The 22888-nt window shown below is 39.6% G+C and overlaps 1 protein-coding gene across 1 annotated transcript in view; it reads left to right on the forward strand.

Annotated features, from left to right (window-relative positions):
* Nucleotides 1-22888, forward strand: part of LOC101863583 (zinc finger SWIM domain-containing protein 8) — a gene marked incomplete in the record, with an annotated part of 75033 nt that overhangs the window by 32334 nt on the left and 19811 nt on the right. Inside the window, 10 exon segments of the mRNA XM_035969596.1 lie at nucleotides 1467-1653; nucleotides 7427-7486; nucleotides 8536-8660; nucleotides 9288-9531; nucleotides 10101-10251; nucleotides 13609-13709; nucleotides 15267-15456; nucleotides 16306-16389; nucleotides 19440-19723; nucleotides 21625-21920. Of these exon segments, the coding sequence (XP_035825489.1) occupies nucleotides 1467-1653; nucleotides 7427-7486; nucleotides 8536-8660; nucleotides 9288-9531; nucleotides 10101-10251; nucleotides 13609-13709; nucleotides 15267-15456; nucleotides 16306-16389; nucleotides 19440-19723; nucleotides 21625-21920 (1722 nt within the window).

The following is a 22888-nucleotide window of genomic DNA, read 5'->3' on the forward strand; positions in this document are numbered from 1 at the left end:
CACACACACACACATCTACACACACAAACACACACACACACACACAAAAACACACACAACAACAACTTAGGCCTACTGTGAGTCTCGTAGGGGAAATGCACTATCATTGTTAGTTATTTTTTGCTTCATTTGCTCTTTTCCGATTTCTTGTCCACTTGTTTGAGGATTATGTCAATGGTTGGAACATTGTTATTGTGGAGCATACCTGTCCGAAATCCTAAATGTTATAAAAAATAACTTTTTTATGGACTCAGAAATTTACCATAAAATCTGAAATCCTGATATAGCTGAGACTGTTATAATCAGGGCCCTGTGTATTACAACTGAAGATTTTCTCTTTCTCTAACATGGCATTTGGGCTAACGAGCACATTCTTAAGGACTCTTGGATTTACCACACACAAACTAAGCAAAAGTGATGGTTTTTGTTTCCTTATTTTCTTATAAAGGAATGATGTTTTTTCTGTTCTTGGAGGGTTTTGTTCATAGTGTCTATTTGTCTTTCGTCATGTTTTTTCTTATTGTGTTTATATCCTTCTCTTCCACACAGACAGGTCCAACAGTTTTTATTCTTTAGTATAAGTGGGTGCTTGGAGGGTGGCACAAGTACGTAAAACTTCTCTGTGTCTTACTTTTCTCCTATGCCAGGACTGCCCACCATTATGAAATTGTCTGAATTGTTACAAATATTTATTCAGTTTTTACGAAAATACGGTCCTGATTCCAATTTGTTAACAAAATTTTGACTACCGTAACCGACTGCCAACCTTTCTAGTGTTTAGGAGAAAAGCAGAAAAACTACGAGGCCCGGACAGTAGACATCACGTGCAGTTGTCTAACTTTAACAGTATTAACATTCTCTTTGCACCGAGCCCTTGTCGTCGCTTATTGCCGCTTTGCTCTTAGAAAAACATTAGACTTTAGAAGTGCTAAAGCCAGGAGTAAGGCAAGCATTAGATTGACAAGGTGTTAAAGATGTTGGAAAATTCCTGCCCTTTTGTATCATCACGCCTTTGTGTTCATTACATTTATACTATTCTGGACTACAACCCCTGTCCTTGTCACCCCATCGAAGATTTTCCATGACCACATGTATTATGAATTTTTAAGCCAGTTTACTAATTTTTCTATTTGCTGATTACTAAAACATATGCTGGTGGGTGGGGAGCCCTGCAGTGCTGTTTAAAATTAAATTAGGTGTTTTACGTATCTATAGACACAATTTAGATCATCAAGGAAGTGGTCTCTAGGGCGGCCTGCTAGGGGTAACCAGACAGAGAGATACAACGGCCTAGCAGAAAGAGGGAGATACTCAAACAATATTCTCCCGACGTGGGAATTGGACTCAGGTCTTCTTCATGCGACCGTGAGGTGCCCAAGGGCTTCACCACAGACAGGTCCTTGGGCTTCTTTTTGTTTAAGTTAAAGAATAAAGTGTAATACATGTGCCTTTTTTGTGATAATCAGGTGAAGCTGGCTCATCAGGAAACAGAACTTCTTCAGCTTCTAAAGAAGATCCCGCTTGGTGTGAAAGAGATGAAGGAAATTCGGTTCCGGGCTGAACGGCTGCGTGATGGCGCCCTGAAGTCGCGAGGAGAAGCTCTGCTGCCTCTCAGTTTGGCTACCTTCATCTTTGAGACGCTTTGCGTGCCAGGTCAGCTCACTGTTCACTAATACTGTCAAACCCGCTCTAGCGACCACGTGTTCAAGACAGCCACCTGTGCAAACAACCACTTCCCACTTAATTTTTTCAGTATATTGACACTGTCTAAGGTGACCACAACACTTATCCAATATGACTGACCACTTTATTTTGTTAGCCAACAGGACCTAAAAACGAAAATTAGCAAGAGCAAGCCAGACAATCAAAGGGTTGCCCATTATTACAAAGTTGGCATAAGTGTTACATTTTTTTTTTCAATTTTACGAAAACACGACTAGAGCCCTGATTCCAATTGTAAAAAATTCATTTCCTGTTTGGCTACCTGAACCATTCCCCAGCTTCCTGCTGTTTATATGTAAGAAAAGCAATCCAATCAGACCGTGACAGTCTATGTCACTATGTCATGTGCAGCTAACTGGAACACTCTCTGTGCACAGAGACCTTGAAGTCGCTCAGTTTGTTTTAATAGAGGTTTTATGGCGCTCGCAACTGCATAAGGTCATATGAGCGCAGAGGGGTGGATGTCGACAGAGAAGTCCTTTCAGGGAATCAGACGTACTCTGCTCACCTCTCTAGCTTCAACAGCACAAAGTGTGCTTCGACTATCAAGGCACCCCGGAAATAGCGGGTCGCAAGAGTGTGACAAACGTACAAAAGAAGTAGGGGAGAAATGACGATAGTATGGATTAGGAAAGAAAAAGCAGCATTTCCCTGTTACAGTTCAGGCACAGTTCTAAGCATGACATTGATGAATCAGCCCATTTACAATTACAATTCTACTGTACATAAGAACTCAAGATGCTAATGTGTGTGTGTCTCCCCCCCCCCCCTTCTCTTGTAAATGGCCTAAAGACACTTAAGTCAGTAGCACCGCCTGGGGGGTAGTTCTTTTCTTTACAAAGCATTAGCCTCAGCGACAAACTGTTCTTTACTTTACAATACATTACCCTCATTGACTTCTATGTAGATGAACCACTGCATATGTCTGATGACCTCTTTCTCTTTGACAACGGATGGTTGTCTTAAACTGTAATTGTGTGAACCAGAGAGTGTGTTACCTTTACCCTTTCTCAAGCAAATCGCATGCTTGAGTGTAATGTGATGTGAATCTAACAGTTGATTCAATGGATCTCAGGTGTTGAAGTGTGAAGTCATTTATATCAATATATGTTAGAAATCTCAGGATTAATTCTTATCAGGATTTTCCTGAATAGCCAGAATTACACCTGTGCTGTCATAAAGATATCTCGTACGTTTTTGTATCTCCCACAGTTTGAAGTCTAAATCTGTCTCATTTGCCATGCCAAAATATCAACCATCAGCAACATAGGGGAAGCAGACTGTAAGATTGAATGCAGAAAAGCCAGGTGTATTGTAGAGGGATTTGATTAATAATCTTGGTTTGGAAAATAACTCAGATTCTACATCCAAAATTGTTGGGGATGCAATGCCCTGCCACTCGAAATTGGTTACAATGCAAGGCTACTGATCATCTCGGGCGGTGTGTCGATCTAGTGTTACTATAATTAATTTATTTTAGCATAGAGAGAGAGAGAGAATTTAATGAATGACGTATCTAGATCTAGATCTAGATTTTGTTGTGCACCAAGCCAAGAGTGTGCTGTTCGGAAAGTAGATGATCTAAATATAGTGGTGGCCTGGTGGGTGAATGACCGAAGAGCGACTCTGGACTACTCGCCTGTGAATTAGCGGAGACACACTAGGCCTATCTTGCAACTTGATTCACAGGTCTACTATCATAATTATCAACAGTAGGCCTACTTGCTTCTGTAGGCCTGGAGTCTACTAGTTTCAAATGGCATCTTTTTCGGTGCACGGTTTCGGCACTCCTGTACAATTGCAGTCCCGTTTGTTTACACGACGGCCATTGTGGGAGTGAATCTAGATTTCTAGATCTAGATCTAGATTTTAGGTCTAGATATAGATCTAGAATCTAGATCTATATCATCTAGATCTAGAGATCTCTAGATTTTAGATTCTAGATAGACAACATAATCTATCTCTAGATATAGATCAAGATCAAGATCAAGATCTAGATCTAGATCTAGATCTAGATCTAGATTAGATAAAATCTTAATTCAGTTTAGATCTAAATACGAAACACGTAAGAATTAATGTACTACAGGGGCACTTAGATCTAGGCCTAGATCTAGATTAGTGTGATTTAGTGCAAACGGGACCTCAATTGTAGGCCTACAGGAGTGCCACTGTTTCTTCACTTCAGTTCATGATGATGGATTCTGACATTGCTCGCTGTGTAGATAATCTAGATTCTAGTCAACAGTTAGGCTACCCGGTACTGGACTCTGGCAGTGGCAGTTTTAACTTTTCAAGCGCTGAATGCATGGGGTGGGTTGGGGGGGGGGGGGTCAGTAGTTTTGTTTTAAAATGTTGTTTGGTGTTTAGTATTCTTTAAACAAAAAAATGTGTTCTTAAGCCCCCATCGACACAATATTAACTGTGTTTTTTTTGCTCTATTAAAGAAGTTTGAATAGCTTCAAACAGTCCCACGGCTTCTGACCAGGCCTACAAGTAGCTGGAACTTGACTTTGCAAGACCTTCATTTTTGTGGGGCATGTAGATCTAGATCTAGGTCTTCCTTTTTTTCAGTCTTACACTTGTCACATATGACTGTAGACACTTTCCTAAGCAAGTACTCACTGATGTATGTGACAACATTTTCAAACTGCATCTGGTACTCTACTTTTAGTGACTTGATTAGGTTAGTCATTGGTGGCTGCTCCTCGTTTTGGACTTCATATTCTAAGAGCACATAGGTGGTGCAATGTTTGAGTATAGGCTACCACCGGGAAGCAAAACTGAAAGGAAGTGATCAATGTCATCTTGACAGTTCATACCAGGACTGATCAGAGGACTTTATTTTCCATTAGGGAGTGCTTATTTAGGCCACATATGGCCTAAATAAGGTAAGGGAGGGGGGTTTAGCTTATTTAGGCCACACATGCTCAAACTACCCTTTTCAGGCAACTGAGTTTGTTCCACTTTCATAATGGTGCACCTTTCTCATTTAGTACAGTTTTGTCTCAGTGTACAACTTTTAAATCATAATCATACATGTAATGAATATTGTGAGAACAAAGCACAATACGCAAAATTTTGCTCAATCCCAATGGTTTGAATGAGGGCCAGATTTTTCCTTCATGGAGGGGCAAAAGCTAGGCTACCATTTTGGCACACTTGGTCAAGTGAAAAGGTCAAATCCTCCGAATGGACTTCCGGGTCAAATTTGGGGTATAAAAAGTGTGTACACAACGTGGCTGAGTCAAAGTTACACTATCTTTGCCTGAGTGGCACTCTCTCGTACTGTCTCGTAGTAGTACATGTAGTAGTAGTAGTAGCAAAGATCGTGTAGAGAATCTTTGGTAGTAGGTTCTATCTAGATCTAGTAGGCAGTTTAGTTAACGTGCACGCGGCAGGGCGAATCGGCTTTGATAAGCCCCGTAGACTTTTGTGATCGGCCACGAAGCCTCGTGTTTTGATGGGTCTAAACAACTCAAGTGTTAATCGCACTGCCACATCCGACAGGCCTACATCTTTTTAAAAGGAAAAGAAAGATCATCAAAATGGTTGAATTCGCGTGAAAATCGATTCGGTAGAACTGGAACTATTAAAATTTGCTTCTGAAAACAAGGCAATTTTTACAACTCGATGAAATAAAAACTAATGGCTGTGTTATTCTGTATAAATTGTGAAACTTCAGGACGTATTATTACATTTTAATTTTTTAATGTTATTTTCTGGATATTTTAAAAACTCGTTTTTTTTTAACATGTCATAAAATCAACTTGTGCCATTTTCTGTAATAAGAATAGTATAGCATTAGCAGTGGACTTTTTAGACAGCGAGTCTCTGATTCAATTTTTAAAAAAAATATGCTAATCAATGAAAATTGCAAATTGATAATAGTATAGTCCTGTAGAGGGTAGGTGGACTCCGGGGTCTGCATAGCGAAATACTAGGTTTTAGAATGTGAACCCCAGAGTCACCGTAGTGAAATAAGTAGGTTTCTTTAAAGATAAGTGGACCCCGGGGTCACCGTATTGAAATAAATAGGTTTAATTTTAAAAGAATTTGTGGACCCCGGAGTCACCATAGCTTTGGAGGAATAAGGAGGTTTAATTAAGGATTGGTGGATTCCCGGGACACCTTGATTAAACCTACTTATTTTACTGCCGTGACCGCAGGGTCCACCTATTCTAAAACCTAACTAGTATTTCGTTAGGTAGACCCTGGGTCCACCTTAAACCTATTTCACTACGTTGACTCCAGGGTCCACCAATCCTTAAAATTAAACCTAGATCTACATGTACTTATTTCACTACATTGACCCCAGAGTCCACCAATCCTTAATTAAACCTAGATCTACTGATTTCACTACGTTGACCCCAGGGTCCACCAATCCTTAATTAAACCTAGATCTACTTATAATTTCACTACGTTGACCACGGGCTCCGCCAGTCCTACTATAAAATAAACTGAGATCTACTTATTTCACTATGTTGAACCCAGGGTCCACCGATCCTTAGTTAAACCTAGATCTACTTATTTCACTACGCTGACTCCGGGGTTCACATCCTAAAACCTAGCATTTTGTTAGGTAGACCCCGGGGTCCACCTATCCTTTTGGCTAGATAGACCCCGTGGTCCGCCTATCCACTTTCTTGATAATGACTGAAAACAATACATGCCAGTTGTCATGAATAGTAAAGAAAAATGTGAAAAAAAAAGATAATGAGGTAGACTATAATTTGCCACAAAAATTGCAAGTGCAATTTTGTTATTTTCTGGTAATCTTTTCACGGTTTATAAAATGTTCCAGTGTACTACTAGATCTATGTCTCTGAAGAACATTTTGCTTGACTTTATTAGCTTTTTTTCATGTACTTGAAAGCATAGAATATAATAGTTTCACACAAATGTATGCACAATACTTTGAAAAAGAAAGATAAGGTCATTGTTGTTGTTTTTTTAACGGAATCCGTTTTACGTTGAGAAAGGCGCTAAAAACAAGTTAAAATTTTAAGAATGCCCATATTAGGAATCCGAAATTATTACCTTGATCTTGTTGGCTTACTATTTGATAACCATGAACAGTTAAGAAAAAAAAAAAGAGAATGATATAGGATTTGTCTAAATATGACCATTAGCAATAAAGATATTGCCCATTTTGTCCAATTATCCTTGCAAGTAAAATCACCCTGTACTGTACCTCAATACGCACAAAAAGAATATTTCTGTGACTTTGTATAAAGGTGTTTTGTAGTTGAGTTCTATGTAAAATTCTCAACAAAATAATGTATTTTAAAGTTAAAGGAACTCAAGTCCTCGTAAATATCGATATATCAATGGTTTAAAAATCCATTTTTAATGGAACTTAGTGTTTGTCAAAAATTCAGTTTTTGACCTTTGAAGCCTGATTTCTCGGTTCAAACAAATGCGGCTTTTGGTACCTTTCACCAGGCATGCTCACATATAGTGAATTTGAAGGACTAGACAGAAGTGTGTATTTAGTTAGGGGAAGTTAAAATGACATGCTCTGTGTCGTTCTGGCGGAAGGGAGTAAAAAGGAAAGATAGGATTTGAAATAATTGATTATTGAAGATACAAGTGAGAAGACTTTGCTTGCTTTTTACTAATGTGGTTTTGACATTGAAAGAAATGTAGTTTTCAAAGAAGCAGGTTTTCTTTCGTGTATACTTAATGTCTCTTTTTCTGTTCACAGCTTGCCTCGCCTACACACCTGATGAAAAACTGGGTTTTGAAGCTGCAGTAACAGCTTTAGGTAAGACTTAACTTATAGAAACACACTTCAAAACGAAACAAATGAAGTTTTTTTGTTGATAATCTGTCTTTTGTCAGCAGTCTTAGATATAGGTCAAAATGCAACTTGGAGTGGCTATTTTGTTTCAAAATGATGATGGCCAGGTTTTATTATTTTTTTCAGGCCCTCGGGGTTATTGGGGTCTTATTTTGTACTCCATGGATGAGATTCAGGGTGACTTTGAAGCCCTGTTTTTGTAGGTAAAAAGTTTCGTTCTGTATGCGATGATATATGGTAAATGTTTTTTGGAATGTACATATACAGTCAAATCTGCCTATATGGGAACCTGTCCAAGACTGACGCCTGTCATAACTGATTCTCCCTGCTCCACCCTTGAAATATTCCTTTATTATACTTTATAATTAATCGGTGTAGGATGTAAGCCTGCTCAACCTTGAAATGTAAAGAGAAATTCCTTCCGTTTCGAGAGTTTTGATCTGTTGATGACACAAAATGCGTTGCTGGCTTAACCGTGATTTGAAACAAAACTCCGAAGTTTGGTTTTTTTTACTCTAATCTTTACGCCACACTGTCAAGCGAAGGAGGAGGGAAATGGTGCAGCTTTGAAGTTGCTGTTTTCCCACTCATGTGAACCCCTGGCTGTGCGGATGATTTATATTATTAATTGCAGAAGCTGGTGAAATCTCATAATAGTTTGCAATGGGAGGTCAGTAAAGTATATCTCATGTTATGTTACCATTGATTTTTCAGACTCTTTCTCTTCAAGAGTGTATTTCTCAGGAACACAACAATAATTCTTGATGAATGTTTTTGAAAATAAGACAGTTCAGTCGAACCTTCTCTAATGGCCACCTGTCCAAGATGATTACCCCCTGTATACATGCCCACTTTTCACTTCCCCCTTTTAAAAAAATATTATAATGACACTGTCCAAGATGTCCACCTGTCTAAGACAACCCCTTTTCTCCTCGACAATGGGTCGCCATCTTGGACTATACCGTTCATGGACAGTGGATTCACTACACACACTATTGATTTCTTTTATACAGGCATGAAAGCCAATATTGCCGAAGCTGATCATCCCTTGTTGTGTGAGAGCACCCGCAGGCAGAGAGGAGAGCTGGCCATTGCCATGCTGGTACACTACAAGGATGATCAAGTCAAGTTGAGTAAGGTATGTTTGATAGAGACCTGAAGCAGTGACACACATAAGGTGGAGATGATGGTGACCTGCTTAAAAAATTCAGAGCCGTGAAAGAATCCTTTTTTTGTGTGTTAGAGGGAGGTTGCTGCTAACAACAACAAAAAAAGAAGAAAAGAATGGCTGGATTACTGTTATGTTTTTTTTCTTCAGCTGATCTTTATCTCCGTATTATGTGTATCACCGTAGTTTCATTTTTCATGGTATGTCCCTTGCGTGTGTTACAATGTTTCATATCTTATTGTAATGAGGGAAAAATAAAGAGTAACTGCACTTGACCATGCTTTCTTTTAATTATCACACAATTTTTAAAAAAATGGTTTGGTCAGTGGTCATTGTATAGTTTAATGCACCTTTCAACATTGTAAGGTAACATAAGAGATGAGACATCCTAGTTTAATGTTCGTCTTGAAAAGGTTTGAGCCAAGTGGATAGAGAGCATTAAAACCTCCCTGAAACAACCTGAGTTCAGAATTCGCCCTTGAAAATTCATATCAGGGCCATGTGCTCCAGTCCAGTGTGATACCAGTTATGTTAAGGGTGCACCAAAAACAATTTGAGAGATGTAAATTGTTTCCTTCTGTGTGTGTGTATTTGTAGATCATGGAGAAGCTGCTTGACAAGGAGGTGCACCAACAGTACAAAGCTCCCAGCCTGTTGACCTACCTGTCTGGTCACAAGCAGCCATGCTCCAGCCACGGCGCAGCTGTGTCGCAGTCTGGCAGCCAGCGGAGTAGTGAGTCTGGCAGCTCATCTGGGTACCGCAGTCAGGGCGGTGGTCGGGCTGACCTATACTATAATCTGGTGGTGCGGGAGAGGAATGGTGCAGCTGGGACGCGTTCTGGTGAGATTTTGTTTTGTGTGTTGTGCAATAGGTTTTATTAGTGGATTAGGGTGGGGGTTTTTTTTAGAGAGAGAGAGGGGGGGGGGGGCCTCAGGACTCTTGCAGCTCCTCTGAGTACCATGGTCAGATTGGTGGTCAGGCTGAACTGATCTTTTATCTAGGCTAGTGGTACGGGAAAGGAATGCTGCAGCCGGGAGGGGTTCTTGTGAGATTTTTTTTCTGTAACTAGCATGTTGCCGTTTCGTCACCTCAGAACTATTTTGTCCGAAGTGTACTAAAGTAAAGAGGCGCTTTGGCAAAATAGATCTGAAGCAACAATTTTTTAGGGGAAGGAGGGGGAGTACTGTTGTATGGGATCAGGACTTTTCTCATATTAAGACCAATGGAGACTCATCATTGGATTTTTATTTCTGTTTCATAAGGAAACGTCTCACTTTTTTCCTTTCGCTGTATTGTTTCCACCTGTCAGACTTATTCTTTCCCTTGACTTAATGACTCGGAACAAAAACAGACATTCATTAAATGACCTCAACGGATATGTTTGTTTGCCTCCTTGTTACTGTAAGTAGAAAGCCGTACGGAGCGGGGACTGTGGAGGGAGGACAGGCCTGACTCTGGCACCAGCACCGACAACACTGCCACTCCAGTGGGTGCGTCTGCTTCTTCCACGCCAAATGGAGGGGCCAGGCCCAAGACCAATTTCTCTCTCAGATATAACAGGTAAGAGTATTATGATGTATGAGCTTGCGACACTTTCAGGCTCTCACTCATTCAGTTTTCTGACTGAGTTATGCCTTGTTTAGGGATATTTTATATTGGAACAAAGATATCTGGAGAATCTGCAAGGTTTTTCACTCGTTCACTATTTGTTTTTAGCATCTAGCTGTTTTTACTTCCATAAATTAGTTTTAGTTTGATTTGTACAAACAGTGAAACTTGCTGTTATGACCACCCTGCCTGAGACATTTACCTGTACAAATGACCACTCCCACTCCTCCTTTTTGCATATAAAAAATCTTGAAATGACACTTATTCAAGCAGGCAACCTGTCAAAGATCACCATTTTTCTCCTGACGATAGATGTTTTTTCCCGGACAGGTTCAACTACATTTTTTTTTTGAAAGTACTGAATTTCTATCTGTTCAGTTGTGTTTGACACTAAACTGCAGGGCTGAGTGAATAAATAGATCCATGATTCGTTACATAGAAAGTGTATCTATTGATACAACTTCTGTCTTCATTTAAATTGGAAAAAGTACTATGGAACATGACCATAGCTATCACTCAGGATCACAGAGAAAAGTAACTGTTATACACAGGTGGCTGCTATGGACAGGGTGTGAATAATGGTCACTTACTAGACTTGACAAAGTGTTCATATGTTATAAAATCTGAAATCTTAAGTTTTAATCTTTCCACTTCATTTGCATAAATTTTTTTTCCATCTCAAAAGCTTCTTTCAGTGCTTCCGCTCTTCCGTATTTTTACAGAAATCCATATTTTCTGCCAGTTTCGTACTTGTTCCTCCATCATTATCAACTCAATTACAAATTCTGTAGCAAAAGATCCGTACTTCAGACCTGCCACTCATCCCGATTTAGTCGGGATATCCCGATTTTTTGCCCCAAATCTCAAGCATCCCGATTTTCCCGATTTCGATCGCGTGTATCCCGATTTTTGTCCCAGTCTGCTGTTGTGCCGGATTTTTCTAAAAACGTACTCTGTCTTCTCCTTTATCGCGGGAAGCATCCGTTGAACTTTTTGTCAGTAGGAACTCGGAGCACTATTTCCCGAAATATCGATGCCGCATTTAGTAGTTGACTCGCCCCAAGTTGTATGTGATCTTTGCCTGCACTCAGAATTCTCCAATGATAGCCTGGTAACTGTTACAATTTGGGACATACAAATAATCGATAATATTCATAGTTCCGCTGTTACTTTCAAAACAAGCCTTGTCCGAGGCCTGGTAACTGCGCGTTCACATCAAACACTCGGTCGAGCGACAGTCTTTCTAACCCTTGCACAACTACATATGACTGCGCTGACAAGACTAACACACGGCCGTTGTCGTTGCTTTAGTCTGAACGCATTATGAGGGGTAAGAGATTTGTTGGTACATTTGGTCGGTCGGCCGCCGTCGTTATCCTAGAAGTAGAACGACTGTCGTTCATCTGAGTGTTTTGTGTGAACGTGCAGTTAGTCGGACCCGTCAATAACATTGTTTCAATCGCGCATTTGCGTCACGTGACATGACATCGCCGTGTGAGTTCTGCGTGTCGGGGACCGTCCGTAGACGGGGTCAACTTAAGTTCATGTATTTCGGGACTTATTGGAAGGGGTGGGGGGGGGGGGGGTAGTAGAGGCACTCGGACAAGGAGTGCTTGATGCGATGCCTAAGGATTTACAAAATATAATGATAACTCGCACGCACACACACACACACGCACCACACACACGCGCACGCAAAGACACACATAGGGCATATAGTCCTAGTAATTTATGGACACCCCTAGAAAAATTGTAAGTCAGCTTTGGCAGTCACCCTGGTGATTTGCTGTTGATCCCGATTTTTTTCACCAAATCCCGATTTTTTTCACCAAATCCCGATTTTTTCTCCCTGAGATCCTGATTTTGAGGTTTCATAGAGTGGCAGGTCTGGTACTTACTCGCTTTCGTATTGTCTTGTATAAGTTATGGATATTTAAGGTAATTCTCTTGGTAATAAGTTAATGTTATAGAAACCTACCAGATTGCGCATTTCCTGCAATCGACTATTGTTCCGCAATGCCCTATGTATTCGTTCCGGTTTGTTCGGCAGTACAATTTTACCTGCAGATTGATCAAAATCTGGCGAACTTTTTGTGTCAATTTCCTCCTTTCTATCATTCACTCATTCGGTCCGTCTATCTTCGGATTGTTGCCGCGGCTGGAAAATCTGCAAGATGATCAAGTAAATTGACTTGTGATCTCAGACAGCAAATTACTGTCAGAAAGAAACTTTTTTTGCAAAGTTATTTTCTTGATCTAGAGAAATTATCAATGCGAAAATTCTACGACACTGGAACGTGATAAGGGTCGCGATGAAAGAAATTTAAGCTAAAACTACTAAAATATAAAATAATTTGAAGTGGTGTGCCGAGGTTGTGACATGCAACATTCAGACGTGAAAATTGAGGAAAATTAGGGTATACACTGGGTAACTGTATTGTGAAGGTACATATCTATTTATTATTCCCAGGTTTGCTTTCTATCCGTGGTGCGATGACAAATTAATTAAATTATAGTAACAATGGAAGGGGAACCTGCTTTTAAACATTGCCAGCAATGAAAAGATATGTAGGGGAAGAAATCAAAGAAGACAAAATGTTGGTGAAAAAATAAATGTCATGGGTTGTAGGCAATCTCTTCAAACAGGCTCCCAAATGCCATTTTCATCCTTCTAAAATCCCTAAATTTCAATTTCTTTGGGGGCTTTGCCCCCTGAACCCCTGGCAGAATTTTCCTTACTTTTCAGCTTCTGCTGGTGGAAGCCCTGTTCTTTGCATTTATTGAACGTACGTTCTCCATGATTTCAAAAAGTGCTGACATCCCAGGATGCAAACATCATATGTAAAAACGAAAGAATAAAGCAGGTCAACAGAAATACCCTAGTTGCACAATTACACCAGATGCAAAAAGTCACACTGATAAAAAAGAGGATTAAAATATCGAAAGAAACTTTCAGGAAGATGAAACCTGTCCTTGCAAACAAAACATAACAGTGAATGCAAAAATAAGAACCCTGAAAGTGTTCATGTGGTCAATCTTTTTGTACAGATGCGAAAGCTGGACTCTTGCTTTTTTCTGTATTAAACAATCAAAATGGTAATGGTGCACTTCTCTTTACACCCCCCCAAAAAAAAAAAAAAAACAAAACAAAACAACAACAAAAAAATCCCTCAACAGAACCACAAACGAACAAAGAAAAACCTATGAAAAAATGCACCAAAAAATTAAAAATAACCAAATAAATTTTATTGTACACTGTTCATCTTCTCAGGGTATTCATTTTTTCCCTTGGTAAATTGTATCTTCCAGTGGTAAAGATACTGACAGCTCAGCTATGGAGGAAGAAGATGACCTGAAAGCACTGGAAGCCAAGATAAGGTGTATGGGCATGAAGAAAAAACCATCACAAGGTGAGTATTTTGTGTATGGGTTTATTGCTCTTAAGAAGAAATAAAGTTGTCAGCACAAGCCTGGAATGAAGGTTTTTGGGGAACTGATTCATTGGTAGAACAGTATGTGAAGGCATATCAGTCATGGTATAGGAGACTTATTTTTACCTGTCCTTTTATCTTAGGCACAAACCATCTATAGCTTGTTATGTTCGTCAGATGCCGTTGAAACAAAATAAATTGAAATCGCTCTGTTTAATCCTCTCTGATCTCTGCGTATTGGTCTAAAAATTGGATAACCAACAGAATCTAAAAGCCAACTCACAAAGGTCACAAACTAAGATTCCGACATGTTTTCTTTGATGTCAGCCATCAAATTACTCAAAGTATCTAATATTAGATGCACTTAATATTCGATTGATTGCTCCAGAAGAAAAACTATGTTAGAAAGGAGGGAAAAAATCACATTGTCAATGAGTTTACATGCATTTTCTTACTATTCAAAACTGGGGGCCTTTAAAACTGATGCTAAAAATGTGTGTGTTTTGCTAGATTCAAGTTACAGACCCTGCCACAGACAAATACCGATGGCCTCGGGCAGAAATTAAGTCTGGAGACATACTTGTTTATAGCAGAAATAAAAAAAAACTATTTCCACAACTGATGCAGTACTTTTTGCTAATTGTAAGAAGTCCTAAAAGAAATATGTGGCGTGATACCAACCACAAGGGGGTCATTTTGATTGAAAAAGACAAAAAGCCTCTTTGTGCTTGAATCCAGGACTCTAAACAAAAGGCCTGTCTCCTTTCTCTTCTATCCACAAGTGATTCAGCCATTTTGACAGAATTCCAAAATAGGGAATCCATGTTTCATCTCTTGGGACATTTTCTGGAAGTCATTTGAGCCCATCGGGTTCAAACATGTTGAGAAATTCTGTGGCACGTCCCACCCTCTCTTTTTTTGCAGTTCCTCCGTTAGTAAATGGGGTTTCCAATGGGCACAAATAATCTTTTGCATTGACCTCAACAAAAATCCACACATATAACTAAGTTCTCGTATAGCGGTATGGGGATCTTGTGCAGTATGGTGCCAGGTAAGATCAACGGTTTTCTCATTCACAGAAAACTTTGGGCAGCCAGAACATGGATCACCTAAAGCAGTGTCTCTCTACACTGAATCCTCTTAGACAATGACATACTGGGCTATATGAACAAGCAGATTCTCTACAAACTGCAAATTTTCATGAATCTGTTATGTGATTCTCCAATTTAATAGTTCATTAAGATGTAGAAATGGATGTCTTCTTTTGTGATATCCTCCAGAGCGCAAACCATCCTTTGTTTGTGACATCATAATATAATCAAGTGTGATGTCACATGAAACTCCAAAGGCTTGTCTGAGAGTAGGCATGTCATGTATTGCTTTCTTATCCGCTAGATGGCGCTCATATAACCTTACACAGTTGCGAGCGCCGTAAAACCTGTACTAAAACAAAACATACCCGCTAGATGGCAACTTTTATAACTGTCTGATCCATCCTCATATTACATATTGCTGTGTGTATGTCCCACCCTTCAGGTATGGCCAGTATAGACAGCAGTGCACCAGAGACGACGTCTAGTGACAACTCTCCCACTCTGATCCGGAGGAACTTTGCCAAGCACCAGGGTCCTGGCAGTGACAGTGGAAGCAGTGGGGAGAGCGACTCACTGGGCTCCAGTAGCAGTGGGGACAAAGGTGTCCGCGCACAGGCCAGGGATAATGAGAGGTCAGTTGGAAGACGTCTATTCTTGGTCCTATTTTTTGTGAAATATAAAATCTAGTGAGGATGGGAGGTTTTTGAGGGGATGGGATTTTGGAATCTTATCTTATCCATTTTTAGAGAAATGACACACCAGTTTTTTGGCTTTTTTTTTCTCTTTTGTTAAAATCTATCCTGTTTTAAAAAATGACGGCATCTGAATAGTACTGCAGATGGGTTTTTTTTTTTTTTTGGGGGGGGGGGGGGTTGTTTTGAAAGGTCTATTCCTTGCCCATTTGTGAAGAAATACTGGTATCCAATTAGTGTGAAAGGTGACTTTTTATCATTTAAAAATGTTTAAATTCCGTGCCCATTTCCATAGGACTGACATCCTGTTAATAAATCATTATGCATTTGAGATGTGTGTTGTTTTCCTTTAGATGAGAAGTTACAATGTTTCAAAAGGAGAAAGTTAAAGTTACCATGATTGTGTAAAACTCTGTATCCCCACAGATGGAAGGCTCAAGTAACTTCACAAATACAATAACTCCTTAGGCCAACTGGTTCTTTCCCCTTTTCGTTTTAATCCAATGGGGGGGCGGGGGTTTACAACATTGCTCCAGTTATATTCAAGCCATTGCCCCTCTCATATCCTGACTCTGTTGATAGCCAAATATCCTTTTGCAGCTGAATGAGCTGACAAGAATTAGGGTTAGTCACCTTTCCTAATGATTCAGCGACCTATAAGATGGAAACAGGAATCTTCGCCCTCACAACTTTTTATTGCAAATTCAACACACTACTGCATATTTTCATTGTTTTGTTGATTCTTTTTCAATTGTGTTTTTCTGTTTTTGCTTCTTTCTGTGCATCCAGCCCTCCAAGTCCCTATTTGAACCGGATGTTGTTACCCCAGGCACTGATGGACTCGAGAGGACAAGTCAGTGGAAAGAACATCAGGTATTGTTGGGGAATTGGTGGTCCTAGGAAAACAAGTTGTGGGATGAGGGTTGTGCTGGGCTTATATTCTTCTGTCATATTTCAGCTGTTTTTTTAAATGTGAGTTATAACATAATAGGAAAGCTGGGCAATAATTTTTACTTTAACGCCAGCCTTACCAACTGTCCTGAATTTGCTGGGACTGTCTCTGAATCAGCATTTTCACACCCTACTGTAATGGTGACGTCTGGTTTTTACATATCAATACTTAAAAGTATTTTCACTTTCACTTTTTTAGACCTGTCGGAAATACTTTTTATGTTCAGTGAAAAGTATTCTGACACTTGCTTAGTTTCAATATGATGTAGACAAAAGTGCTTGCTTTCAAGGCAAATTTGAGCACTGTGGACATTCCAGGGTCAATATAAGAGAAGGATAATAATAGGTAGTGTAAACACAACATGTGAGCCAACCCGTGGCCATGTGAGCTTTTGGTTTCAGTAAAATGAGGGTAATTCAGATCACAGATGTTTGCGACAGCCATATTTCTCCATATGTATGGAAAGAGAACCCCTGTGAATAAATAAGCTCATTTCCTGGGCGTGGTCTTCGACAACAAACTTTAATTTCTTTCACACTTAAAGGCCTAGAAACTAAAAATCAGAGTGCTGTCAATGCCTTAAAAGTGGTATCCAACCATGATCCGGGTCAGACACAAAAACTCTTCTTCAACTCTACTGTTGTCTTTGGATCGGCTTGAAAATCATACCGTAAACTTTTAGACTCTATTAAGGACCATGGCGTTTGCCTTGCCCTTGATGCTTTCCGCACTTCACCAGTTGAAAGTTTCCAGACAGAAACAAACAAACGTGGCGTCGGTAGCATAGTGGGTCCCTTGGGAAGGCACTTTACATGAATTTTCTATTTGGCTAGGTCCTTTTCAGGATAGGCATGAAACACAGAGGTCCCACTTTTTGAATAAACTAATAGTGGTAATAAGGACATTAAGCACATACCATTTCAAGCAAACGAACCATTTTGAGAAATTAAAAGGGAAAAACTGTACTTGCAGTTTGTCCTGAAACTCATTTCAGTACCTCAAAACCCAGCCCCAGTCTTCCCGAAGACCTAAAAACCGCACCCTCCTTAACACTTTTCACCCACGCAGCGGCAGCGTACTGGGCACGCAACACTTATCCCCACGGACCAGGAAAGGGGTGCGGTACACGCTATATCACACCGTTACCGATCGGCGTCCGGTGGGGAAAAGGGGCGGCTTCTTACCGGCGATCGGTCCTTGGGGGGGGGGGCAAAGTGCTGGAGTGAGAATCCAAATTTAAAAACACAAATTTACAGAACATATTACATCAGTTTGGATAGAAATTTGGGACCACCAACCGCTCAGGAAACCAGTGTCTCTTCTATGAAGAGAAAAAGTTATATATACAAGATTAAAAATTAAACATGCATGTCACTCACAAGTATCGCCTTGAAGGAGAGGAAGCTCCTTTTTATTTGACATGCAACACTTATTTTACTGTTTGATACACTTTAGTAGGATATGTCAATTTTAATCGTGCTCATATCATACCAAAATGTAATTTAAACTGCTTTTTGAATCGTCAACCTCAAGATGACACTGAATTTTGTAAAAGAAATTGGTTTCTTTACAAAAACATAGAATTACCTAGATGAACACATTACTATTAGAATAGTAAAAAGTAACATTCTTACCATATTTACGAAGAATTTTATAGATATTTGTCCGTCCCTTCAGTAACAATTAGGCTGGTGACAGTACATCTGTTTTTGGCGTTTACATGACCAAAACTGTGTTGACAGCGCTGCAAAACACTACACGATCAATCAAACACTTTAGTTTGTAAAGTTTTTCTATTAACTCATTCGCTGCGCCGAGCCGGGGGGGGGTGTCCAAAGTGCCGTCAGTACGCTAAGCTGCCCCTGGCGGCTCAAAAACCGATCTTCAATTTTAGCTTAGATTCTATTCCAATCCACATATCCATGTTAAAATAAAGGTCATAATATAATGTTGACTTCCGGGTCAAGCATTTCAACTGAAAATCGGAAATTTAGATTCAGTTTTGAAATGCGATTTCGTTCGTTTATTCGACTTTGTTTTATCGCGATGCCAAAATTATAGCCCGGACACCAGTCTTAGTAATTTTACTCAACAAAATCTATCATTATTTTGCCTACTAAAGAAATGTAGGACTCTTTTTTTATAATATTGATACGATTGGACTCATATTGCCAATGCACTGTTCTTGAGAAATCAATATTTTTGAATGCTAGATCTATATCTAGGTCTTAGATCTAAATTGTCAAAATATTTTTTCCCCCAAAATCACTACTTTTTGATGAAATTACACAAAATGTACCACTCAAGACATGTATAGGTTTATTCCAAATGCAATTCTGAATAATTCCATATAAGATACGAGTGGGTTTTTTCTGTTTTTGATTGTTTTTCAAGATTATAAAATTTTTTATTTTTTTTTCCAATATCGGATGTTATGTTCAAAATGTACAAATATTATGGAATGTAGGTAAATAACTGCAAACTTTTCAATATTTTCCAGTTCTGTATTCATTTATGGTTATTTTGATGTATCATTTGACTAGGTGCAAACATATTTTTTGAGTTTCACCAAAGATTATAAATTTTTCATTTTCAAATTTTATCTGCATCCAATCAAAATTGTGTTGCATAAGCGTCTCTTACAGGAACCAAAGTTGAAAAATACATAAATAAACATTACAGATGTATTCTACAAACCATACTGAAAATATTGGTATATAATACATTGATATTTATTTGAATTTGTTGCCCCAAAAACCATTTAACTGCCCACTAGTCATCATCTCTTTCGCCCTCCCGAAAAAAAATTCGTCCACAAGCCGAAAATAATACGTAGCGAATGAGTTAACATAATAAAAATCCTGATAAAATAGGGGACAAAAGATTTATATTATGGATACCTGTGTATTGTGTTTGTACATATACACTAGCTTAGAAAATGTTTCTATTCAAAATATGTTTTTTTGCTCAGGTACAAAGGCCGACAGAGGATCATGCCCACAGTACCCAACCAACCGAGTGAAGCTGGGTACCATTTCATGTTTGAACTGGCCAAGACTGTGCTGCAGAAGGCTGGAGGCACCTCCTCCACCTCTCTGTTCACACAGCCCAGTAGCAACACCGGCCACACCGGACCACACAGGAACCTGCATCTCTGCGCTTTCCAGATTGGACTCTATGCATTGGGCTTGAGTAACTGTGTGGCTCCCAACTGGCTCTCCAGGACCTATTCATCTCACGTGTCCTGGATCACAGGTGAAATAAGAGTTCTTATCCCTCCCCTTATTTCTTGCAATAAACTATTAAAGCTGCAACATGTCAAACAATTTGAAATCATAATACAAAAAATTTGTCATAGAGAAGCCTGTTTACAAGAAATGTACATTTGACGTTGCGGGCAAAGATCTTTTTCAGTGTTTGTTTTTTGTTTTAGTAAGAGTTTTACAGCGCTCGCAACTGCATAAAGTCATATGAGCGCTCAGTGTTTGTGTAGGTTCTGAAGAAGGATCTTTGCTAATTGCAGACCTGCCACTCATCCCGATTTAATCGGGATATCCTGATTTTTTGCCCCAAATCTCAAGCATCCCGATTTTCCCGATTTCGATCTCCAATATCCTGATTTTTTGTTGTTGCGTCAGTTGCGTCCGATTGTTAGAAAAAAATACAAAGTTGTGCAATCTCTTTTGCTTGGAAGAACCGATTAGAGTTTTCATCGACAGGAACTTGGAACGCTACTTTCTGAAGCATCTATGCCGAATCTAGTAGATGACTCATGCACGTTATTTGAACTAAATCCGACGTAGTATCGATTTTGAATTCCGACTTGGATACGCTCAAGATGTACTTTCGCTTTTATAACCCAGAATTCTCCGACTGTGTCCTGATTACTGTAACAATTATGCCATGGGCCTAAGAATAATCTATTTGTTGTTCTGCCGTTGGTTTAAAAGCAAGCTTCGTCTTGAGTTCTGGTTAGTCGGGCCCATCATCAAGACCCGTCAGTGGAACTTTCAAACGCTCATTGGCAACACGTGACATGACCTCGTACGTGTGAGTAGCGTGTGTGTCGGGGACCGTCGGCTGTCGGGGTCAGCAAAGTTCATTCACACCAGTCGCATTGGTCGGGGTGTTTTCGAGACTTAACCAGGGCGACCGGGGGGAGCGGGTAGGGGTATTGTTTTGACACTTGGGCTTAAAGTGCGTGCCGTGATACAAGTAGAACCTACTAATTGAGGATAGAGGAATAAGAAAAAAGAAAGAAATTAACAACCTTGGCGCTATCTTTTTTTCGGGGGGGGGGGTGCCATAAGTGTATTTGCGATGGAAGTCAAACGTTGTTACTGTATGAAAACGCGGTCTTTTTGCGTGGATGATTACAGTTATGTGTCAGCTATTTTCAAGACTACGAGAGTTTCAGCTGTACTGCAACCTGCGCTCCCCCACTCTATCCCACTCCGACTCGAGTAATGCTGTCTTTCAGTTTTCCCTCTATTTAGTGGCCCAAACGTGAACTTATTCCTGCAAAAGTTTTCAAGTTTTCTCTTGCATACTTTCCTCATAAAAGGGAACCAGGATCCCCCTTCCCCAGTACCCCTTATGACTGATTTGCCGTTGATCCCGATTTTTTTCACCAGATCCTGATTTTTTTACTCTAACATCCTGATTTTTAGATTTCATAGAGTGGCAGGTCTGCAATTGTAAATTTCCCCATGTTTGGGCTTTTGTACAAACTTTTTTGGGGGGATTTATTATTTGTCAGGACCAGTTGCTTTTCATGTTTGCCAGGCTAATTTTGGGTGATTTCTGGGAGTGGAAAAAAATTAATCCATGTTTCTGCTCATATTGATTGTTTTGAGTGAAAACACCATTAGTAGAGGCAGTGTTACTTACAAGAAGTCTTTTGTTTTGCTCTGTACCTTTTCTAAATAAAGTCATAGTTATTCTAAAAGTATTATTTTGGTTTTTTTCATGGAATTTGAAGAAGTGTTAGTAATATGAAGCAATTGTGCCTTATATTCATGTTGTCTCTAGTCTTTGTACTCAGTTTGATTTGGAGATAGAAATATCTTTAAATCAGATTACCAAGTTTTCCTATTTTTATGTGCTTATTCTTAAAGCAAGTCTGATCGAAGATCTTATTTCTCGTTCTGTCTCAGGTCAGGCCACAGAAATCGGCAGTGCTGCAATCCGCATGATCGTCGACACGTGGGAGGGTCACCTGACCCCACCAGAAGCAGCCTCATTGGCTGACAGAGCATCCCGAGGTGGCGACCCCACCATGGTGCGTGTGGCCGCGGAGCTGGCTCTGTCGTGTCTGCCTCACGCCCATGCCCTCAACCCCACGGAGGTCCAGCGGGCTCTGTATCAGTGCAAGGAGCAGAGCCGCGACATGCTGGAGAAGGCCTGTCTTGCTGTGGAGACAGCTGCAGAGGGAGGCGGAGTCTTCCCAGAGGTTTGTTACCTCTCCTCCTTCTACTTTTCCTTTTTCTTCTGTGTCATCTTGGGAACTGGGAATGCAGTTGACTCAGTTGGTATCATTCTAGACTTCTGAGTGGATAGCCCTGGTTTGAATCCCCAACGGGATGTTCTCAACTTTATCTGTTTAAGGGAGATTTTAAAAGGCTCATCACACGTTCGGCTCGGTCCTATAAAAAATGGACATTAAATTCAGAGAACATTTTTTTTCCTTCTTTTTCTTCTTCTTTTTCCTCTTCTTCCTCTTCTTTTCTTTCTCTTCCTTTTCTTTTTCATCGTTTTCATGATGTTTGCCTATGATATTTTTCGCTATACCTTGTGCTAGCTCATAGTTTTATTTTTAAAAAGGCAAAACCCACCCTCAAAATAATTGTAAAAACATCCGTTTTTTTTGTTAATCCTTTGCTGCAATGTCTTAATTGGGACGCTTTATGTGATTTGCAAGTGTTGATGTTTGGTACATATGATATGTCTTGAACAAGATTTAAGTGAACTATATGTATCGTGACACAAAATTATCAGTTTTTTATTTAGCAGCTACTGAAGGTGTCTCTTTAATCTAAATGCCATGTTGAAATCGATTGAGGTCTTTTTTATGCTCAAAGAAATTAATGATTGTTGAATTTCCTTTTTTTCATCATATAGTTATGTTGTATAGGTCTTTTAAAGACAAATCAAGAAATGAAAGAAGGTTTGTCCATAGATGTAAGAAATAAATTTCAAGCTTTGGAAAACATTACTAGATCGGAAGAACTATGGAGGAAAATGAAAGACTCAATAATGGAAGCTGTGGAAGAAAATATCCCCCCGAAAGCTAAAAAAAGCTGATAAAAAATGGATGACCCAGGACATATTAAACCTAATGGGAGAGAGAAGAAAGGCAAAATCAAATGTGGAAAAGTACAACATCTTAGACAGGGAAATAAAGAAAAAATGCAACGAAGC

Source organism: Aplysia californica, unplaced genomic scaffold, assembly GCF_000002075.1.
Source record: "Aplysia californica isolate F4 #8 unplaced genomic scaffold, AplCal3.0 scaffold00161, whole genome shotgun sequence".
NCBI classification, from domain to species: Eukaryota; Metazoa; Mollusca; class Gastropoda; order Aplysiida; family Aplysiidae; genus Aplysia; species Aplysia californica.